Source organism: Leptinotarsa decemlineata, unplaced genomic scaffold (genome assembly GCF_025532065.1).
Source record: "Leptinotarsa decemlineata unplaced genomic scaffold, Ldec_3_MD MMD2_tig00000035_RagTag_RagTag, whole genome shotgun sequence".
In the NCBI taxonomy this organism is placed as follows: Eukaryota; Metazoa; Arthropoda; class Insecta; order Coleoptera; family Chrysomelidae; genus Leptinotarsa; species Leptinotarsa decemlineata.
In genome coordinates, this window is record NW_027412540.1 from 18238173 (window position 1) to 18258223 (window position 20051).

General features: G+C 35.5%; 1 protein-coding gene across 1 annotated transcript in view; it reads left to right on the forward strand.

The window, feature by feature from the left end:
• Positions 1-20051, forward strand: part of LOC111509302 (frequenin-2) — a 328404-nt gene that overhangs the window by 156307 nt on the left and 152046 nt on the right. The window contains exon 2 of the mRNA XM_074171976.1: positions 17581-17605. Coding sequence (XP_074028077.1) covers positions 17581-17605 — 25 coding nt within the window. The remainder of the gene's footprint in view (positions 1-17580; positions 17606-20051) is intronic.

The following is a 20051-nucleotide window of genomic DNA, read 5'->3' on the forward strand; positions in this document are numbered from 1 at the left end:
AAGAGAGAGTAATATTCGAAGAGAAGGTGACGTTGGATTGTTCTACTAATTCAAGATATTACCTACAGTAGGATGTAGTTTATATTCACAGCCTAGAGAGAACTTCGATTATGAATCCAGTTCATAAACAGATTTCAATTTATATTTATTGGAAATTGCTCTAATGTCTGAAGGAACAAGGTTTATTAGTTTTAGGCCAGAGTATGATATAAATCTCTGAGTGCGAGTTAATCTATTATAACTTTTACAGTTGTTCGAAAAACTCAGTTTCTAGATTTTATTGCACGCTTTATCATAATATAATTTTCTCATTTTTCTGAAGAAATGATTTACTATGAAGTTATGAAAATACATTGAAATAGAAACGGAAAGTAAAAGTTTACAAATTAATTTCATAAATGGAATTGTAATTTTTATCTACCCTGTTCAAAAAATTTGGTGAATTTTCATTTTTCTATATAGCAGAGAGTCGCTGAGCACGCCAAACACTTTCAACTTTTATGCCTCTCAACAATAAACTAAACATGCTAAACAGCTGAAACTGTCTAAATATATTCGAAATTACTGTACCATCACGAAAAAATAAAACAATTGCTAATCGAATATACATACCCGCGAAATTCGAACATTCACATTATTTTTTGAACATTCCAAATGAATGGTAGAATACAATTTTCAATTATAACTATATTTTATTTATGCCATTCCATTTGAGTATACGATTCTGTTTGAATTGACATGATTTGAAAATTTTTCCCTTCGAAATGAAATGAACAACATTTTTTTGTAGAAATGTATGGAGTTTTTAGTTGATTCATAGCTCTTTCCATGGTTTAATAAACAGGTATCACTTTTTTGTCATCATTTCTTGAAACATTTCTTGTACTTCCGTGTAAATGTAGTGAATATTACTAAGATGTTATTAATTGTTTTTTAAGGACAAAATGCATTGGATTTGAATCGCTAGAGATCAGATTCATTTGGAAAAACGTTCTCAGGAAGTTTCTTCCACATAAATGCAGTTCTCCAGATGAAAGAGTTCTTAAACAGTGAATTTCGAGGTGTACTGGGTTGAACCTCAAAACAATGAGCAGCAATAGTCCGTCGCGTATTTGTGATATGTACCGCTCTTGGTGGAATCAAATGTGCCAAGTCACTTGAACACTTCCCGTATCTATAGAAGAGAGACAAATCTCAAACCCTTCTTCCAGGCTATAAAAGTTGCACGTGATGTTCGCGTCAGGCGGATGGCTTTTTTCTGGATGGAATCCAGTAACTTCAGGGTATGGCTGGAGGCGGAGCTCCATACATGAGAACAATACTCCAAAGAAGGTCTGATCTGACCTTCATAAAGCATCAAAAGTTGCTGAGGTGTGTAGAGTTTTCTGGTTCGGAACAGTGTTTCAAGCTTTTGTGGATCAGCCTTTGCAATTTCGGCGACATGATTGTGCCAAGACATATTGGTGTTTATTTTAACCCCCAACAAACGTATCGAAGCAGAAAAAGGAATTGTCTGACCTGACATTATTACATCCGGTTCGGAGACATTTATCTACTTGGAGAAAACTAATGCCTGGGTTTTTGTGGCATTGAAGGCATTGAATTCAACCTGGTTACTTTCACCACAATTCGAAATCACTTCTAGATCCTCATTAAGATATGCAACCTCCTGCTGCTGGTGAAGATGTGCCTCCGTAGCCGATGTCCTGGAATCCAAATGGAATGACGAAAAAAGTGTGCTATCATCAGCAAAGCAATATATTGGATTCTTGGTTTTTTCCAGTGAGTCGTTGATATAGATTTTTCAAGATTTTTTTTATACAATAAAAAGAGGGTTGGAGACCATATGGATCCCTGTGGAACACCAGCGTTGATGGTGAAAGTATTCGAGAGATATCCATCGACGGCCACTTGCAGGCAACGTTCTCTAAAGAAGTTGAAGAGCCTTATCTCAACGCGGATGAAATATAGTTCAACGACTTTTTCCGCGTGAAATACAGTATACAGGAGTGCGCAAAAGTCCGGAATAAAATTAATATCTTTTAAACCAGTATTTTAGGAAAAAAAACGCTGAAACACTTCGGTTGATTTCACGTTGTATGCAGTTTTTGGCAATAAAATGAATTTTTTTTTCAACCCCTTAGCCACAACCCTCCCCAACTTTTTTTTCAAATGCAAACCTATGTCGTGTATGGGCTCATTGAAAAGCTCGTAAAAAATGAATTCTGACTATTCATTTTATTTTTTTTTGTGGTTACAACGAAATGAGAAAAAACTCTTTTGAAAAGTTACAAATACCAAGCTTAGTGCTATCTACGGGTAAATTAACGTAACAGATGCTGAAATTGGCCTCCACCCTCTACTTGGCAGGCTCCTAGGCGATGGTAAAACCCGTCTACGGAATTCCGAATGGCCTCAGCCGATATGTTATGTGATTCTACTCTAATTCTGCTTTTTAGATCTTCAATATTAGCCGGCCTATTTTGATTAACCCTTGTCTTTCATATATCCCCAATAAAAATAATCTAATGGCGTTAAGTCTGAGGATCTTGGCGGCCATTCAATTGTACCACGTCGTCCAATCCAGCGTCCTGCAAATATGTCATCGAGATATTCTCTAACATTAATACCAAAATGTGGGGGAGCGCCGTTCTGTTGGAACCAAAGTGTTTCAGTGGGGATATCTGGATCTGCTTCATTGGGAAACATAACAGCTAAAACAGGGACTAATTCAAAACGTAAAAAGTCTAAGTAGCGTGCAGCTGTAAGGTTTTCCTCAAATTAGTATGGCCCTAATATTCTGTTGTTGATGATGCCTGCCCATACATTTACTTTCTGAGGACGCTGCGTACGAGCTTCGCATATCCAGTGTGGGTTTTCCTGACTCCAGAATCGATAGTTGGGCCTGTTAACTACTCCATGTAAATAAAATTAGCTTCGTCCGAAAAAAGTATGTTGAGTGGGAACCCATTATTCTCGTCACATCGCCTCATTATTTCCTCCCAAAATTGCAAACGCCTGTCATAGTCATCTTCCAAGAGCTCTTGGACAAAACATATCGTATATGGATGGTATTTTTCTGTTTTCAAAATCCTCCCAATCGTACGTCTAGACGCAGGATTGTTTGGGCTGATGAAACCGTTGGCAAATGTGGATCTTGCTGCAGAGATACGGCAATGTCCAATTTTTGATCTTCGTCTTAAACATGTGGCCGGTCACTTCTGGATGAGTCCTTCACGGTACCATGTTCTATAAATTCGTGTAAGATCTGACTCACAGTAGCCTGGGAAATGTGATTTTCCGGATATTTTGCATTGAATAAAGTACACAACTCACTTTGACTCCGCATTCTGTCCCCACATCCCAACAATATCAAGACTTCGATACGCTGCCTCTCTGACAATACCATTTTTGTTTAGCAAATTAAAAAAGAACACTTTGAAGGTGCCCAATTAATAAACTTAACATACATACATATTTTCATTTCCACCCAGAAATGCCACAATTTTAAAACTAAGTCAAGACAATAGTTCTTATCAGGGCATTCATTTTGGTACAAAAAAATCAACAACCTTTTTCTCTTTTTGAGCTACTTTGGTCAAGAATTGCTTGGGATGGAACTAATTCAATGTGTAAGTTTTTGGTGAAAAAATAAAATCCACAGAATGTTGATGCTACATTACGTTATCAGTTTTACACATAAATCAATAAAATTTGTTGTGGTGCCTGGCCCGGTTGGTCTGTTCTTAAAATTTGTAAACTTTTAGAAAGTAGGTACTGGTGATCCTCAGCAATTGTTGAGCAATGTACATCATCACCACTTATTTGTTTTTTGCAACGTTAATTCACCCATAGATAGCACCAAGTAGGTATTTCTAACTTTTTTGGTTTTAAAAGAGTTTTTTCTCATTTCGTGGTAACCGCATGAGTAAAAAAAAAGGGTATGGCCAGATTCCATTTTTTACGAGCTTTTCAATGAGCCCATACACGACATAGGTTTGCATTTGAAAAAAAAAATTGGGAAGGGTTGCAGCGAAGGGGTTGAAAAAAAAATTCATTTTATTGAAATCAACTGACGTGTTTCAGCGTTTTTTTCATGAAATACTGGTTGGAAAGATATTAATTTTATTCCGGACTTTTGCGCACCCCTGTATAATGAAATCACCTTGCATCATGTTACTTCTGGCTCTGTATGGGCAGATAGATATAAAGTATAAATTACACTCGATTATGGAAACGAGCCTCTGAATTTTAGTTGCTTGAAGGTTTTCTATAAACCACATTTGACGTCGTTTCGTTTTGTGATAGCAGAATACATTGATTATTGAAAGTTCCGGCATCAAATATTATTCACAGGGAAACTCTAAACTACTAGGCTTCCATGGACAAAGTTCCAATTGACCGATGGGAATGGTCGCTAAATACAATTTTTGTGTAAAGAATCTGTTTCGTAGTTCTGTTTTATCTATCTATCCTCATGATACCTTGGTGGTATTTTGTGAAACTACTGAAGCGATTTAATGTATGCATCTTTCAGCATATCTTACATAATGCACCTGAGAGAAGATTCTTATGTATTTTCCGTAGCGGAAGTACAATATTATTATTTTTGACCAGAACTTCTCAGTATATTTTGAAACATTTCAGTTCATGAAAATATCAAGTCCTTTCCTTTTATCTATTCCTATATTATGAATTAGTTTTATTGCTTATAAATAAAGAACGTCACACACTATCTGAAGTACGAGTCGTAGAAAGATCCAAAGTAAGTAAGTCTATTTGGTAGGGTTCCTCTGAAACCCGAGGAGGTTCATTGTAGTTCACGCCTATTCAACTTAACCAAATTTGTCCATCTTCCTAATCAGTCGATTACGTTATTTGATTGGTGATCAGCTGGCAAGATTGAGACTCTGCCGAACGCTGAAAACTGGACCCGGTCCGTGAAGGGGCAGAATCAGAATAATTGTTCTGCTATTAGGTTCATGTACCATGTACATGGGGATGTACATGATTGACCATGGTACATTTCTCCCAATCTAGTGAGGACCTGATCAGCGATCAGTCTGCGACTAACTTCGTCAGGTAGGTGAGGAACAAAAATATATTAGATGGGAAGTAACTTCCCTGTGACACGCTCCCTTATGGCTTCAGTGTACTAATCACACCCACCAGCTGAAAGATGGTCCCATGTTACTCTCAGAGTATGTAGCCATTCAGGCCGAGTGGTGCAGCTCTGGAATCGAGCCTTATTGAGCCTGTCAGGTTCCCACAGCAACCTTTCTATATGAGGAAATCTTTTTGTCAGATTTCACTGTCAATACTTCAGATTTAGTCATGCAAGACTTTTTGCCTCTGGTTTGGGTAAATTATCATCTAGGCATAAGCGTTTGCAGAACCTATTCAGGAACGGGCTGCTTTCTCTCCTGATGCAGATACTCCTTTTGCTGCTCAAATATTCAAGCAGATTCATGGAATATCCTGCTCTGCAGGAGGCTACAGGTTTTTTCTAGCTGCACCGTCCATACTAGGTTCATTCATGATTTGGAGGATTGAGAAACTTTGCTCGTAATGTGATGTTACAGGACAGTTGGTGTCACTTGGTCAACCTCTATCTCCTCTCTGAATCGAACTCAGAAGCTGAAGAACTGAGAAGCTCTTTCTCTTGATCACTTGTTACAGGAAGAACTGCATTTAGAGTATTTAGTCGAGTCGAGGTGTATCTCCTCTGTAGACACAATTTCGAATTTTTTTGTTACTACATGGTCCATTAGGTTCCCATGACAATCTAGGAAAGGGAGGTCCATGACGGTAGAGCTCGGCATCACCATAACAAGTCTTTCTACGACGTGAGGGCATATGGGATACCGAGGGTTCTGTAGTGACACTGAATGGACTCAAGACATATATGAGAAGTCATTGAGTAGAACTTACCTCCACGAGTGATACCTCACCAGGGAATTTCAACGTTTTCCGCACGAATCGTGAATTATTTTTCAATGTCTTGGGTTTGTACATATGAATTTTCAAAGATAACGATTAGGATCACAGGTTTCTAGACGGTGTTATATTTTCTGTCACTCATTAAAGTCTGGAGAATCTTTCACCAGCTCAGTGGAGTTTCTCTTAACGTAGTGAGCGTTCGAAAAAAACGCTGAATCATCTAACTGATCCTGACGACATCATGAAAAAATGAACCATTTCGAGACTTATGTTTCTAATAGAATATGAATATGTCAACCAATTTATTGAAAGTTGAATTGATTGAAATATTTCACAAGTAGGTATATGAATAACAGAGTTTCTGTGAACTTCTCTCATAGTCATGGTATTTCAGGAAAGCTCATAATTCAAGATGAATTTTGCAAAAACTATTACTTCAACTGAATTATCTCTCTCCATCCCGACACTGGTTTAATCAGTTCGGGATAATTAAGTTTCTGATTTTGGAAGCTAGAAGCAAAGTAATGGTGTTAAAATCCAAGCCGCAACATCTTACAATAGAAATAACAGTAGCGGGTATCTTTTTCTAGAGGATTTTGATCACGATGATGAAGATAAAACTCTTCGGTGCAAAAATTTCAACTCAAATTGAAAATGGAGTAATTTACTGTTCTCAATCAACAAACAATAATTAATTTCTCCAAACAAATTTAGAATATTCAGAGAAAACCCAAAACGTATGAAGAAACTAACTTTCCTCATATCTCTCCGTTTTGGGGTATTGCCAAGAAAATCAAACATAATGATTATCCTTGGATAATTATCAATCAAGAGTGCGGCTTTTCCTATTGTTATTATAATGTGGTTGAAATATTCATTTCTGGTATCCAAAATCAAATAATTTTCAATAACGACGAAGGTATTTGCCGGAATACTGTTTTACGTAGAATTTTATTCTGTCAGATATTTGCATCTCGTAGTAAATCCGGTGGCATATTTATATTATTTGAATTTGTTTCTTCCAACTGATCCAAACATTTCGGTTCCGTAATTTCCTATTCAATTCCTCAACTCTCTGGTCTATGAATTTCCAGAACTGTGATACAAATTCCAGCAGTTTTTATAAGCATAATGCCAACAACTGCATTATCAAAAATGGTACAATTCGCCCCTTTACCAATTTCTAGAGACTTTCATTGAACCTGTGATCCTTTTCATAATGGTTTTCCCACTATTTTTTATTAATTTTTTATCGATTCAGTACTGATCTGGTTCCGTGAAAATGGTCTTCTTACCTCCACAACCGATACAGATCGCCTTTCTAGATTTGCTGATCACCGTCCCTATCTAATTCAGAGTCAAATCTGTTCTTGTCACTTTTTTGATTGAAGTCTCAAATCATTCATATTCTTTTTCGCACTGCATGAGTATTGACTGAGCGGATAGCTGTACAATAACTTTCTACTCGCACAATATATTTCAAATTCCATCATATTTTTTTCATCCAACCTTTTGTGGTGAGACAAGTTGAGAAGGACTTGCCATAGTCTGTCATGGTGAACAGGATATGATTTGAGGAAAAATCATACTATTGACTGGAAGTTCAAAGAAAAAAGTGAACGAAAGAATGTGAAAACATTGTTATCGTGAGTAGTTAATAAGAACACTAGAAATGATATGTGTATATAGAGTACTACCACACTGAAAGACAAAAATTATTTGTGTGACTTTTTCAATTATTTCTGAGATTGTTTGGCTTGCTCAGGTAATAATGAACATTTAGATAATATACATTGTATGTTTCATGAGCTGAAAGTGGATTGACAATCTTGAAGCGATTTGAAATTGTTTCTGAAAAAACTAGCCCTGAATGAAGAATAGTAAATTCATTTCTCGATTCATCAGAATTGCTGAGAAAGTTTGTTCCAGACTTTAACATCCTGTATTTCAAATTGAAAACTTTCGAGATAAGCTATTAACAGCAAATCCTCAGAAAATATACCCACTTAACGAATATCTTCGCCGGAGAAAGACGATGCGAGCTACAGTTAGTTGTTCATGAGAGGATCACTCCCAGCTCTATAGATCGAGATATGATGTCGGGACGTCTGATGGGTCAAAATCCTATACGGACGTCGATGATAGAAAAGGAGGACAGCAACCCCGAAAGAAAGTGTTTGATGTAGACGGGTGATGAATTTATCTCAATGAAATTCTGTTTTCATTTCAACCATATTTCAAAGCATAGATATATTATTAGGAATCAATTACGAATGAAATTAATGACTTTCGTTACGAGTTTATTTTATAAAACTCACCAATACTTTCAGTAGCTACTCGTAAATATTACTAGAGTTTTTTCCCAAAACGTGTCGAGGTTTTAAAATGAAGGTTTGGTGTTGGGAAAAAACTCCCGTAATATTCATCACTACACCAAAGGTTCCAAACAATGCATCACAAATAGCTACTCGTGTATGAGGTGGGTAATAGTGACACATAATGTTTTCCTATCGGGAAACACATTGGGGATGATAAAATACAGGGTGTTAAATAACTACGGTACGAAACTTGATGGGTGATTCGTTAGGTCGTTTAAAAAAAGTTCTCATGGACATATGTCTTGAGTTGCTTCGTTTCTGAGATTGATCAACTAAAAAATACAACTTTTTCGTTGCTTATGCTTTCCTCCTATCCATCTTCGTTTATGAGAAAAACAATTGAAGTCACTTTGCATATCATGAACACCTGTTTTGAATTCGGAGTTGTCAATTAGCAGAGATTACGTCAATAATAACTTTACCAACGCTGAAATGGCTGACATGCACTTCATTTATGGACTAGCAAATGAAAATGCAGAAGAAGCACAGATAATTCATCAGGACAGATATCTTAACAGAATAATTCCATGTGCTAAAATATATATTTAGAACACTACATGCAAAATTAGGTAAAACTGGGAGTCTAAGTAAAAATGCAGGTGGATCAGAAACTGTAACAACGCCTGAATTAAAAGAAGCTATACTTGATGCGATAGAAGAAGATCCTTCAAATAGTACTATTAAGATTGCACTGCATCTTGATGTCAGCCCAAAAACCGTATGTACAGTTCTGAAAAATAACCTCCTATACCCATATCACATATAGTGGGTCCAAGTTCTGCCTCGGGATTTCCATTCAAGAAAAATGATTTGCATGTGGATGATTCATACGATGGCACACAAAAATGATTTTTTCCAAATATTTTATTTACGAACGAAGCATGTCCATTTTTGGGCCGACGAACGAACAATGCTGACCGTTTGGGTAAGACAATTTTTCCTACCAACAAAATCAACAGGTGAATTCTAGATGAACTTTTTGTGGAATCATTCACACATTTTGTTAGGAGTGCCGGTACTTGTAAGAGGCAATATGTGGTTTATGCACGACAAGCTCATTTTAGTGTTCTTTCTCGTCATCTCATCGACTTCACTTACCCTAATGGCTGGATTGGACGTGCAGGACCTTTAATTGGCCTGTCCGCAGTCCTGACATGAATGCTTTATTTATGGGGTCTTGTTTATAAAATTCCTGTACTATTGAAATTGAATAGTTGATAACTGCAATGTCATAAGGAATACTCTGTGTCAAACAATCAATTACATTTATTTTGAAGTCGTAATTGTTTATTATTTACTTTTAGTTTTTATTTTATGGTGTCAACAGATAGTTTTTAGAAGTGATTACCCTGAAATTACCCTCTGAAGTTCCGCACTGTAGTTAAGAAACACCCTGTATATTTTTATTCACTCACAAGGTATCTTTAATGATATACTTCGAGACGAAAAATATTACTAGACATTTCGCTGACTGGTGAATCATTAATTATATGTTGGGTTTCTTTTAGGAGATATTGCAACTCTTGATTGAGCTTGTTGAAATCACACATGTTTATTTATTCCAGCAGCTAACTGAAGTTACAACATAGTACATTATATCGGGAAACTATTACGGTTGATATTGATATACCGGGTATCCGGAAAGTCTTAGTATAGGCTGGAGTAATACAATTTTGGTAATTAATATATACAATGCTTGATATAAAAAGGTTTCATTACGAAACTGCCTATGAGATCTATTAACATCCCAATGATTTCATCAGAGAAGAAAGACAAAAGTTGACTAGAATACAACTTTAATCGACATCCTACCAACAGCACATCTGTAAACAACCTGGTTCAATCAACAAGTGCGATTCAATCAGCAGAGAACATTCCCATTGACACCCCACACTCTACTAGTGAAAATAGGAAAGAACACAGAACTTTCCAGGTAGTCGTTACATGATTTCGAAATACTTCTTTCATCCTCATAGTTAACTGACACCACTGAAGATGTCTGACGCAGTAGCAGACGGAACGCTACGTTCTACAATTTTTTTTAACCATGGCCCAACAACCCAGAATCTGTTTTATCCTATCTGACACTGTGTGAAACCCTGTGTTATTATATAGCTCTGTATCTATTGCATTTATCAATTAGCAATTCATTATATTTTGTGAACAAGTTCCGCCTTACCCAATAAATTTATTCTATTTCCTCTGACATCCTCACCGAGACATCTCAATTTTTAATGACTCCATTCAATCTGGAAATCTCCACACTCCTCCAGACCCCCTTCGAACAAATTTTTGCACTCGAACGTTTCAAAATTTATAGTTTGGGATATCTACAGAAAAATATTTTTTGTTATCAGAACATCGTCATTATAATAAGTATACTCCATGAATGAATGTGTACAGGAAAAATAAAAATTTTACATGTTCATTGAAATTTCCGTGACTACTTCTTCATAAATCACCATCTTCTACTTCACATTCGCATTCCTCCTCATCGTGTGCACATTCTTCTTCCCAGTTGATTCGCTCGAATTCCCGTTCTGATGTTTTATTTATTTCTGCTAGGATCGAACTTCCATATTTTCCAAACCAAGCTCCAGCTATTATCCCCACCAGTAGTGATCCAAAGTCCCACAGTAATTTCACCATTTGCGATTTTTTCCGAAATTATTACTTTTCACATGATTGAGTAAGTGTCGGAATTGAATTTGAAAGTCATTCGTTTGACAGACGAGTAAATGACTTGACAGAACAACCGTTATCTAGTGATAAATCGGTAAGGATTGTGTCGAGTAATAAAATCGATAATACTATTGAAATATTCGAAAACTAACTATTGGAAATGGAAGAAATGAAGGACTTGAACTACTCACATTGTGAAATTGATCTCTGTATCTCTTTATCAAAATGAGTCACAATCATTTTGAGTATAAAAAATTGTTTCAATGTGTATTCATAGATTAGTGTTTTCGTTTTTGGGAGAATTGTCAATGAAATTGATATTTTGTATATATAAATCTGTGAACTAGCCAGATATTTCAATGTTGGTACCACTGAATTCGAATATTTCTAAACAAAATCTCAATATACTCATCCCTCCCAACTACCTACTCTGTAGGTTCTGGCACTTTACTGCAATCCTGCAATGATGAGAGGTTATTCTTCGAAACCACTCTATAGGTGATCTATTCGAAAGATTTCAGCAGAGTACTGCAACTGGATGAACGGAAAACATCTGTGAGACAAACCTTAGTGTGGTATCTTGCATACACGTCTGTCGGATATAATTCAATATTCACCGTAGTATTAGTCGGGAAAGTAGTTATTTTCTGGTAGGCATCTACCAGAAGCTACTGTGTAAGTAGTTGGGAGAGATGAATATTTCGAGATTATATTCCGAAATATTTTTCTTCTCATCCATATGTATTTCTTCTCAATACAGTCTTCAGACAAGTTTTGATCTCTTAGCTTAGCTTAGCTTACTAGTTAACAATTTTTCACTCAGACGAAGGTTTCCTACATACAATCGAGCCGCTAGGAATCAATTGATTCTCAGACACTTTCAGGGGTTTTTTTGCTTTATATAATTTTTACTTTCAGCTATTCTTTTGAAAATTTCAATTTGTATTGGTCGTTTAGGGATTTCAAATCCATTTATACAGGGTGTAACTAAATAAGTGTAAAACATTTAAGGGAGCACCCCTTGTTGAAATACAATCCCTTAAAGGGAGAACATGAAATTTTTATAACAATTTTTTTCACAAGCTCTAAAAAAGTTACAATATTGAAATTAACCTGACGTTTTGTACTACCAAAAATACACTTAGCCAGAAATTTATTTGGTTTACCCCATGGTTGTGAGAGGTGGAAAACGCAACACCTAATAATTCACTTGTTATTAAAATGGCATACACAAATGAGGAAATGGCTGATATGCATTACGTTTACGGTCTGTCGCAGGGGAATGGGTTAGAAGCTTCTAGAAGATATGCTGAAATGTATCCTCGACGGCAGCATCCTTCACATAGAATATTTGCTCGACTTCATCAACGAACGCAGAATTGTGGTCGCCATCGAGAAGTACGAATACCACAGCTTGAGGCAGCAGTACTTAGTTTGATTGAAGAACAACCCACTAACAGTACTAGAAAGATTGCTTTTCAGCTAATTGTTGATCATATGACGGTATTTCGAATTTTAAAGGAACAACTCTTATACTCTTACCATCTGCAACGAGTACAGGCACTGTTACCGCGAGACTTTCCGAACCGTCTTGAATTTTGCAATTGGATGCTGGAAATGAATGAAATGAAAATTGTGACTTTCTGAAGACGATAGAATTCACAGACGAATGTAGTTTTTTTCGGGACGAGATTTTCATAATTACCACATATGGGCTGATGAAAACCCTCACGCTATTGTCGAAACTAACCATCAAGAACAGTTTTCTCTTAAAGTTTGGCTCGGAGTTATTGGAGATGATTTAATTGGGCCTCATTTTCTACCTCCTCGATTAAATGGTGAGGCATACGTTCAATTTTCAAAAGGAATGCATCCAGTAATGCTGGAGGAAGTTCCTTTGGGCGTCAGAAGGGATATGTTTTTTATGCATGATAGGGCTCCCGCCCATTTTAGTCAAGAAGCACGCCAGCAATTAACTGAAACAGTAGATAGGTCGAGGAGGACCACAGAACTGGCCCCCTCGATCCTCGGATCTCAATTTCTCTATTTGGAGCCAACAGCATTTGGTTTATCGTACGTCTGTTCGCGATATAGAGGACTTAAGAAACTGCATCATCGATGCGTGCAGGGTAATCAGAGAGATTCCAGGAATATTCGAGCGAATACGTGGCTCAATGCGCTGACCTATAGACGTATGCGTAATGTATGAAGGTAGACATATTGAACATTTACTATGATTTTTACATGTTGTGTGTTTTGTTATTAATGAATTAGTTTTGATTATCACCCTCCAATCGTTTAATGCAGGTACTAACTACAAAATAACAATAAATCCAGTTCGCATTCATGACGATGTATCTCTGTAGTTGTTCGTAAAATAATGTTTTGCTGCGAACTGGTTTATTTTGGGCAAAAAACCCAAGAGACATTTTTTGTTAAGAATGAAACAGACTATTGGAAATAATTTTTTAAACAAATATATTAAAAAAATAAAATGGTAAACAAATAATGAGACAAAAAGTTACATTGGAAATATATTTTAGGGGTTGCGTTTTCCACCCCTTACAACCATGGGGTAAACCAAATAAATTACTGGCTAAGTGTGTTTTTGGTAGTACAAAAAGTCAGGTTAATTTCAATATTGTAATTTTTTCAGTGCTTGTGAAAAAAATTGTTTTACAAATATTATGTACCCTCTTTGAGGGGATGTATCTTAACAAGGGATGCTAAAATGAAATTTCTTTATATGAAAGATCCTATCTTTTTTCCGATGAGGAATCACCTCCTTAAATGTTTTACACTTATTCAGTTACACCCTGCATATTATTAGGCAATGGAAGTCCGATCAAATGAAATTCAAATGGTATATCCAATATTTTTACTGATTTGGATATTTGAAATCTATGTTTTTTGAAATATTTCAACTAACTTTTCTAAATATAATTTTTTAATGGAAAATCGCATATGTACATTTATCGACTTCAAAAAAGAAGATACAGGGGTGGTCAGAGCTCTAGTGAAAAATTTAGTATATCATCAATCATCACTGATACGGATAATATTTGAGATGTAAGTGTTTGGGAAGATTCCAAGCAACTATTTCAAATCATTTTCATCAGATGAAGAATTAGCATACATATTTTCTCCAAAATTTTGATTTCTGATATCAATAAGTTAAAATTTGTAGGCAGAATTCATTTTGAAGGAAACAGAATTAAAATGTTCTACCTCTTTCATTTGTAACTAACGTTTTGTTCTAGAAGGACAATTTCAAACTCATACATTAAACAGCAACGTATACATTAAACAGCAACGTATAAGTTTGAAAATGAAACGTTTAATGTATAAGTTTGAAAATGTCCTTATAGGACGAAGCTGCAGTAACGTTAGTTACAAATAAAAGTGGTAAAAAACATAGAAAGTTCAATTTCTCTTTTCTTCATTATGATTTCCCACCACGTGTAGTAACGGCTATATCCGAGAAATTATTTTTTTTTAATTAACACATGAGTTCTACATTCTGAGTTGAGGTAGAAACTGATCCAAAATTTTCAAACTCCATAAAAGAAAATTTCACTAACTGTTACATGTAGTAAACTACCTACCAATATCCACATTAAAAAACAGATTCAGAACACGAGATGAATTCATTTCTATTCGATTATTCTTGAAGCTATTAATGTTTAATGACTCAAAAGGATTGTTTCAAACCTTTTTTACGGATCTAATACTCCACAGTCACGGTCAAACTCAGCACTGTCTGTCAAACGATGTGGAATTGATTTTCACATTCGAAAAACTACTCATATGTTCTTTTATGTGATAAAAATTTCTTCCCGTTTGGCCATCATAAAGTTTCAGACAAGAATCACAAGTCAACTTATATATTCCTGATCTATCCGACACAGCAGTTTTGTTTTTATTGTTTTCAATGAATTTACCTAAATTATCATTTGTTCGGTAAGTCACGTCCAAGTCTGTGCGGTAAAAAAGCGATATTGTTGATATTGTTTGTTGAGTTTACCAAGAAGTATCAATGTCCTCTAACGCTTATTATTTACTTGTGATGCACTGTTTGGAACCTTTGGTGAAGTAATCAATATTACTGGAGTTTTATCCCAACACCAAACCGTTATTTTTAACACCTCGACACGTGTTTCGATCACCAAGTGATCATCTTGAAGAGAAAGATTAAACTGTGTGATCATCACACATAGACTGTATTATTGTTTTCAAAACAACAGAAACCATTTGGAACATATACTTAATTGACATTTTTAATGAATTTGTAGTTCAACAAAAACCTCATTAAATATTCCATTTAAGCCAAAGTTGCACAATTATTGCACCATCCTGTACAATCATTATTTATACCATTGAATTACATTTTTTATAGTCTTTTCAATGATGTATCACAAGTAGGGGTTTGCAATTTAAACTTTTTGAGTTTTGGTGGGTGGAGCCTAGGGGATTGATGAAAGTGAGTTCTCTTTCATGTTACTTTAGTTCCCCCTTACTATCCTACAAACGGTTTCAAGCATTTTTCGATTTCAGCTTTCTTTCGTGAGATATAGCCCAATGTAAGTTCTTAAAATTAACACACTGTATAATAAAGTAAATTATGACCTCCTGTTGAAATGACGAATGCGTAGTCAAATTCATAATTATTGAAACAAAATTAACGAAATGTAGGAGGTCGTAGAGAATTGTTAATACAAATCATATTGATGTTCAGAAAGTTATCAACATGAACTATCGATAATACGGGGTTGATAACCATAGTAGTCGATACTATTTACAACGTAGGGAAATAATCAAAACAGTTTCGAATGTAACGTTACAGAACTTCTTCTTAACCATATTTGAATTTTCCAATTGAGTACTGAGTTTTGAGTATTGAGTTTTTTCATTATTTTCTAGGAGTCTCAAGTTCTTCATTATCATATGAATCTTATCCTAAATTTGTATCTCCATCACTCCATTACCTTCTTCTTGTTTCGAAAAAACCAAAAGCGTAGAAAATCAGAAAGTCAGAGAAATTACGTCCAGAAGTTCAATTAATGCAAAAGCCGAGAACGAGATTGTTCTTTTGGACCAACTACTAGGTAACCAGTCAGGAAGAAAAACTATCTGATGAATTTGCGAGCGTATTCAATATTTGCGAGTTTCAGGTAGAGAATCAGTTCGAGACAACCTACGAAAGGTTATCAAACTATAGTGAACGAATGAAATAACTATGAAGTTACATTGAGAAAAAATGTTTTGAGTTTCAGTTTTGAGTTATTGAATCAAATTATGAATTTAATTAGTATTCCTAACAAACAACTTTAGTACACATAACTGCATTAGGTTATTGGTTATTGCAAATAATGTATCACAACAAACGACCCATTGATAAGGTAATAATTACTGTAGGAAATCTTATTAATCTCAACCAAAAATACTCCAAAATTGCAACAATATTGGGGAATATTTCTTAGCTGGTGTTGGTTGGAATGCTATAAATTTGCTGGAGAGGGTGAAATATACGATCCAGAAAACACTTCGCCTATGAGATTTTGAATAATTTCATTCCATTAAGGGTAGTTGAAAATTCCGAACAGTGGGTTGAAACAAGCACTGGTCGTTATTTAAAATTAATGTTTGGGGATTTGGAATACCAAAGTTCTGCATCACGTAAATGATTGGGCACTATCCTGATTATACTCGTGCCAGTGGTTGAAACGACGTTATGATGCTCATTTCAAACCCATACGAGGATGTGAAATTTGAGTTAAATAGGCTGGAATTCCGTTGTTCGCTATGTAGAAACCATAAAATGTTTTCGAAAACTACTCGTGTCACGAAGACATTATACGCTTATTTTATTTGATGCCAGCCATTGGATTCTTGTTTGAATTGAAAGGGTTAATAATATTTCAATCAGAATGTTGAAACTCTATAGCCCGTTTACTCATATCATGGATTGTTTTTTTGAACGTTCATATTTTCCAGACTTGTTGAAAATTGCCGTTGGAAAACCCTTTCCAAAGAATAATTATCCAGCCAGTTATTCTGTTCTCAGAATTATCAGTATACTCCTGACCATGAGTAAAATTTTTGAAAGGTTTATTTATTCGAAAATTGATGAGTATTTTGATACTAATAATCTGTTATTATCATCGCCAGGACTACAGCACAAGTACAGATCTTGCTACTGTTACTCAAGATATTGATAAGAGAATTGTTAGTACTCTGGTTTTTCTAGATTTTTCAAGAACATTCGATAACATCAATCATGAGTTGATTTGCATGGAACTCAAATATTTTGGTTTTTATAGTGCTACATTATTTCTCATCTGGTGTTTTTTAATGGGTAGACCTCAAAAACCCAGAACGAGGAATGGCCACAGACAAAAGGCATTTGACCTGTGCCCGCAACGAAGGCGCTCACAGTGTTCCCAATATTGCCAACACAATAAATAAGGAAACGATATATATCGTATAATCAAATTGTCTTCGATGTGTTTTATTTTATACCTGAAATTATTGTTTGGAACTATATTTTCACTTGATTAACATTGATTGTTTTATTTTTCAGTTACCGAAAAAGAAATACGACAATGGTGAGTAACTTACACTTTTTTCCATCAATAGAATTTAAATTTTAACGATTCTCTTGAGAATACCAAACATTTCACTATTTTGGAACACAAAATATTTAATGGAGGTATATAAGGAGGTATATCAAATCTCAAACCGCAATTATTTTTCTTTCAATATAGCTTCTCTGTTCCACATTCCTTTGTATTAAAGGTTGCATATATTTTTCTCCAAACAACAATCTCTACTTTCCAACCTGACAATCTGAATATGAATCTAAATATAACCTTTTGAATAGTTTGAGGAGGTATTGAAAGCAAGAGTAGAACTTGAAAGCAGTAATGTTTTGAGATCTGTAATGTCGTATGAATATAGAGTTATCTGTAATATTATCCAGAAGGTTTTGGAAACTAGTTGAGAATTCAAGTAAAAGTGGAATTTTTATCTTCCTACTGAAGTTGAGATCAGCTCCCAGGTTGTCAGTTTTGTATAATCCCATACATGAGTTACTTGTGTGGATTGTGGGGAAAAATAATGTTGATGATGATTAACCATTATATTCTTTTGAATCTAGAACATTGACACTGTTTGTGTATGCAAGTTTCAAGTATTATCTACAAAAAAATCATTCACTAAAAGAGGTATTCGTATTTAGCGCGGGGATGAAAGAATTTTTTCCATTTCACTCGACGAATCTCAAAGAATTAATCCATTTGAATTGGTTCCAACTATCTTGGCTCTGGCGTCAAACACAAATCTGAGTTTCTGTAGTTTGATGGTATGTTTACTGCAAAGTTTGACGAAGGCCGGATATGAGACAGATGTGAGACATAACGGCGGTTTACAAGGGGTACAAGATTTCCATAGAAGATCAAGAAGAAGTAAATGATGACGCTTATCCTAGACGCCCGAGCAAATCAACAACCGACGAAAATGTTAAGTGAACAGAATTGTCATAGAGAATCATCAAATCACTATTAAAGAAGTTGCTGAGGAGGTCGGGATTTCGGTTGGTTAATGCCATGCAATTGCCGTCAACGGCGATCCAGAATGTGCCGCGTGCGAGAATCAATACGAAGAATACGTCTGGTATTGTGGAAAAACAATTCATAGTTTTTGCATCACGATAATCAACCTGGTCACTTGTCAATGCTTCTTCGTAATTTGTTAGCCAAAAACAACACCGTGATCATGCCCCAGCCATCTCATTCACCAGAGTTAGCCCATGCGAGTTCTTCCTGTTCACAAATTTGAAAAAATCCATTACAAGACGTCATTTTGCGACGAATTGAGGAGATTAAAATCGAATCACTGAGAGAGCTCAAAAACTTACCCAAAATGTACAGGGTGGGCCAAATTGAACACTTTCAAATGGAAACACCTGTTTTCAAACTAGATAGATGGAAACTGATGGCTGTGTCTGAGGGTCAAATCTTTACTGGTAGCAGTAAAATTTTGATTCAAGCAGTGAAGACGCTCTTCAATTAGTGGTTTTTGTTCAATTCTCAAACACATTCGCAATAAAGTATGAGAATTATGAAAAATGGGAAATGATTGTCTGAGAAAATACGGAAGCAGCAAGCAATTTGTTTCACGAGACGTATCCAGATTGAAAACAACCTTTTAGAGAAATTTTGGCAAGATTGCGACACAACCCAATTGACGATGGTCAATTTGAAAAGAAAAGGACAAAATTATATGAATCAAATAGGGATAAGAAGTTGGAAGAAATAGTCGTTTTTGAAGCTGTTGAAAATAATCCCAAAAAGGTCAACACAAAATTTGAAAATATCAACAGGCCTATCAAGAACTAACTTTAGGAGGAGTTTGAGAAAACTACAAATTCAAGCCATACAGGACCAGAAGATTTTAAACGCCGCATGGCTTTTTGCCAGTGGTTCTTGGAAAGTTGTAACCAAGTGCGCGATTTTTCGTTAAATTGTATTTGGATAGGCGAAACTTATGTGAGCAGTGTAGGCATGTTCATATGCTATAATTCTTATGCTTGGGTACATAATTCTCATTCTATTGTGAAGCAGAGAAGTCAAGGAAAATTTGGATCATCAAGATGAGGCTTCGCCTCACAACACTACTATTGTCACAATTTTTTTGTCTGCAAATGTTGGTAATAACTGGATAATTGAATAGAACTGGCCGATACTTGATGAAAATCCATATTTAAAAAACTAATAAATAGAGTTTATTCTATGATTTCCACTATAAGGGTTTTACAAAAACCGGTTTTACAAAAAAAGCGGTTTTTGTAAAACCCTTATAGTGAAAATCATAGAATAAACTCTATTTATTAGTTTTTTTAATAACTGGATAGCCAACCAAGGACCAAACCGTTGGCCCGCCAGATCACCGGACCTAACGCCTATGGAATTTTACCTCTGAGAAAGGTTGAAAGACCTCATGTTCAAATTGCCGACCAATTCTAGATACGAAATGGAAGCGGCAGTGATGTTT